Source organism: Lactuca virosa, chromosome 3 (genome assembly GCF_052849685.1).
Source record: "Lactuca virosa cultivar CGN04683 chromosome 3, Lactuca_virosa_CGN04683_v6, whole genome shotgun sequence".
Taxonomy (NCBI): domain Eukaryota; kingdom Viridiplantae; phylum Streptophyta; class Magnoliopsida; order Asterales; family Asteraceae; genus Lactuca; species Lactuca virosa.
This window is the reverse complement of record NC_136428.1, coordinates 49,975,314-49,977,472: the sequence shown is the minus strand read 5'-3', so window position 1 is coordinate 49,977,472 and position 2,159 is coordinate 49,975,314. Positions and strand designations below refer to the sequence as shown.

Genomic DNA, 2,159 nt, shown 5'->3' with positions numbered 1-2,159 from the left:
GGCAATCAATCTCAATGTGCTTCTTCCGCTCATGAAAAGCAGAATTCTTCGCAATTTGTATCGCACTTTTGTTATCACAATGCAATGGAGTAGATGAAGAAATGTAAACTCCCATATCCGCAAGCAGCCACCGTAACTAGATAATCTCACATGTAGTTACAGCCATAACACGATATTCAGCCTCCGTGGAAGATCTAGAGACAACGTCCTATTTCTTGCTCTTCCATGAAATGAGAAACTCTCCAAGAAATACGCAAAATCTGGTGGTGGATTTACGATCATGACGATCATCATCCCAATCAGCATCACTATAGGCACGTAACTCAAGAGAAGACGTCGAGGGAAACAAGAGGGTCTGAAACTGAGTGCCACGAAGATATCTCAGAATACGGAGAGCAGCTCCCCAATGAACAAAGGTGGGAGCAGTAACAAACTGACTGACAACATGAACAACATGAGCAATATCTGGACGAGTAATTGTGAGATAGACCAAACTTCCCATAACAGTGTGATAAAGATTCATATCTGACAAAGGAACACCATCAGTAGGAAAGTATCGTGTATTGGTTTCAAGAGGAGTATCAACAGTCCGATTGTCAGAGAGGCCCGCCCGTGTAAAAAAGTCAGATATATTTAGTCTGAGAAAGAAGATACCCTTTCTTAGACCGAGCTACCTGAATACCTAAGAAATAACGCAGCAAGCCCAAATCCTTCATAGCAAAATCGATGAGCTAGATCATGCTTCAAAGACTCAATACCACCATGGTCATCACCAGTAATAATCATGTCATCTACATATAAAGACAAAAGAATCCGTCCTGCACTCGAGAATCTAACAAACAAAGCAGAATCATGATTACTCTGTACAAATCCAAGAAAGGTAATCACTGTGGAGAATTTCTCAAACCAAGCACGAGAGGCTTGCTTGAGACCATACAAAGCTTTGTGAAGCCGACAAACCTCACCCGGCTGGTGCTGAATTCCTGGGGGAGAATCATAAAAACCTCTTCATGGAGGTCACCATTCAAAAATGCATTCTTGACATCCGTTTGAAAGATCTTCCACTGTCGAACGGATGCAACTGCAATCATAGTACGGACTGTCGTCATCTTTGAAACTGGGGTAAATGTCTCCACGTAGTCAAAATCGTACTATTGGAAATACCATTTTGCTATAAGTCAGGCCTTGTATCGCTCAACAAACCCATCAGCTTTTGTTTTTATCTTGTACACCCAACGACAACCTATCGTATGTTTCCTAGGAGGAAGGGAAACCAAATCCCATGTATGAGTCTGATGAAGAGCAGTGAATTCCTCAGCCATATCATTCTGCCAATGAGGATCTAAAACAACTTCTCTATACGATTCAGGTTCAGACAGATGATGGATGCTCGCTATAAATGAAGCAAATGGTCCTGAGTATGTGGAGTAAGCAAAATCTGGAAGCTTGGTGGACTTGACAGGATGAGTAGATCCCCTGAGGGGTGGTGGTGGAGGTGGGTCTTCAATTTTAACAGTCGGAGGAGTAGACTCAGGAACAAGGGGAGTTGAGGAACTCTCTGAAGAAGTGGGTGTGTCATGAGATGAGGGATCAAGTGGCATAGATAGGTCTCGAGCCTCTATCTCTTCATCAAAAGGATCAATATGCAGAAGATCAGACTTCGTTACATTGTGGGCTGTAGCAGGAATCGGGTAGGAATATGTTCCAAAAAAGTGACATGTCGGGAAACATATAACTTTTGACTCACAGGATCATAGCAACGGTATCCTTTCTGTCCAACACCATACCCCAAAAATACACAAATAGCAGATTTTTCGGCCCCAACTTGTTCCTCTCAACATGAGGACGAAGAACAAAACAAGTACATCCAAAAACTCGTAAGGAAGAGTAGTCTGGTAGATGACTATATGTGACAACCCGAAACTTTTTTTCCGTTATCCTTACTCAAATTCCGTTAATCGAATTCGTGTTTTTTATTTTATTCCGTCAAAATTTGATAGTTTGGGAAAGACTTTGAGTTTAAATAAATCAATTTGGATTTATTCCTGTTCACGTCAGTATTATTTTTGAACTAACGGAATATTATAAACTTAGTACATCAAAGGAATCGGTGTTAGGATGAATTTGTTGAAGTTCTAGACATGAAGCAAAACGAAAAC

At 41.1% G+C, this 2,159-nt stretch overlaps 1 protein-coding gene across 1 annotated transcript; it reads right to left on the bottom strand.

The window, feature by feature from the left end:
- Window positions 1–208: 208 nt before the first annotated feature.
- Window positions 209–1,109, bottom strand: LOC145163490 (secreted RxLR effector protein 161-like). Its single transcript, XM_079082329.1, has 3 exons — window positions 1,005–1,109; window positions 675–861; window positions 209–525 (listed from the first exon to the last, which is right to left on the bottom strand). The coding sequence occupies exons 1-3, from the start codon at window positions 1,107–1,109 to the stop codon at window positions 209–211; spliced, it is 609 nt and encodes a 202-aa protein (XP_078938455.1).
- Window positions 1,110–2,159: the final 1,050 nt, after the last annotated feature.

Bases quoted from the DNA above. Each gene is read 5' to 3' on its own strand.
- LOC145163490 (XM_079082329.1), bottom strand. From the start codon at position 1,109: ATGACGACAGTCCGTACTATGATTGCAGTTGCATCCGTTCGACAGTGG. The intron at 862-1,004 runs GTTTTTATGATT...GGATTTGTACAG, and splicing joins ATGGTGACCTCCATGAAGAG to AGTAATCATGATTCTGCTTT. The intron at 526-674 runs GTAGCTCGGTCT...TTCCTTTGTCAG, and splicing joins GTTATTTCTTAGGTATTCAG to ATATGAATCTTTATCACACT.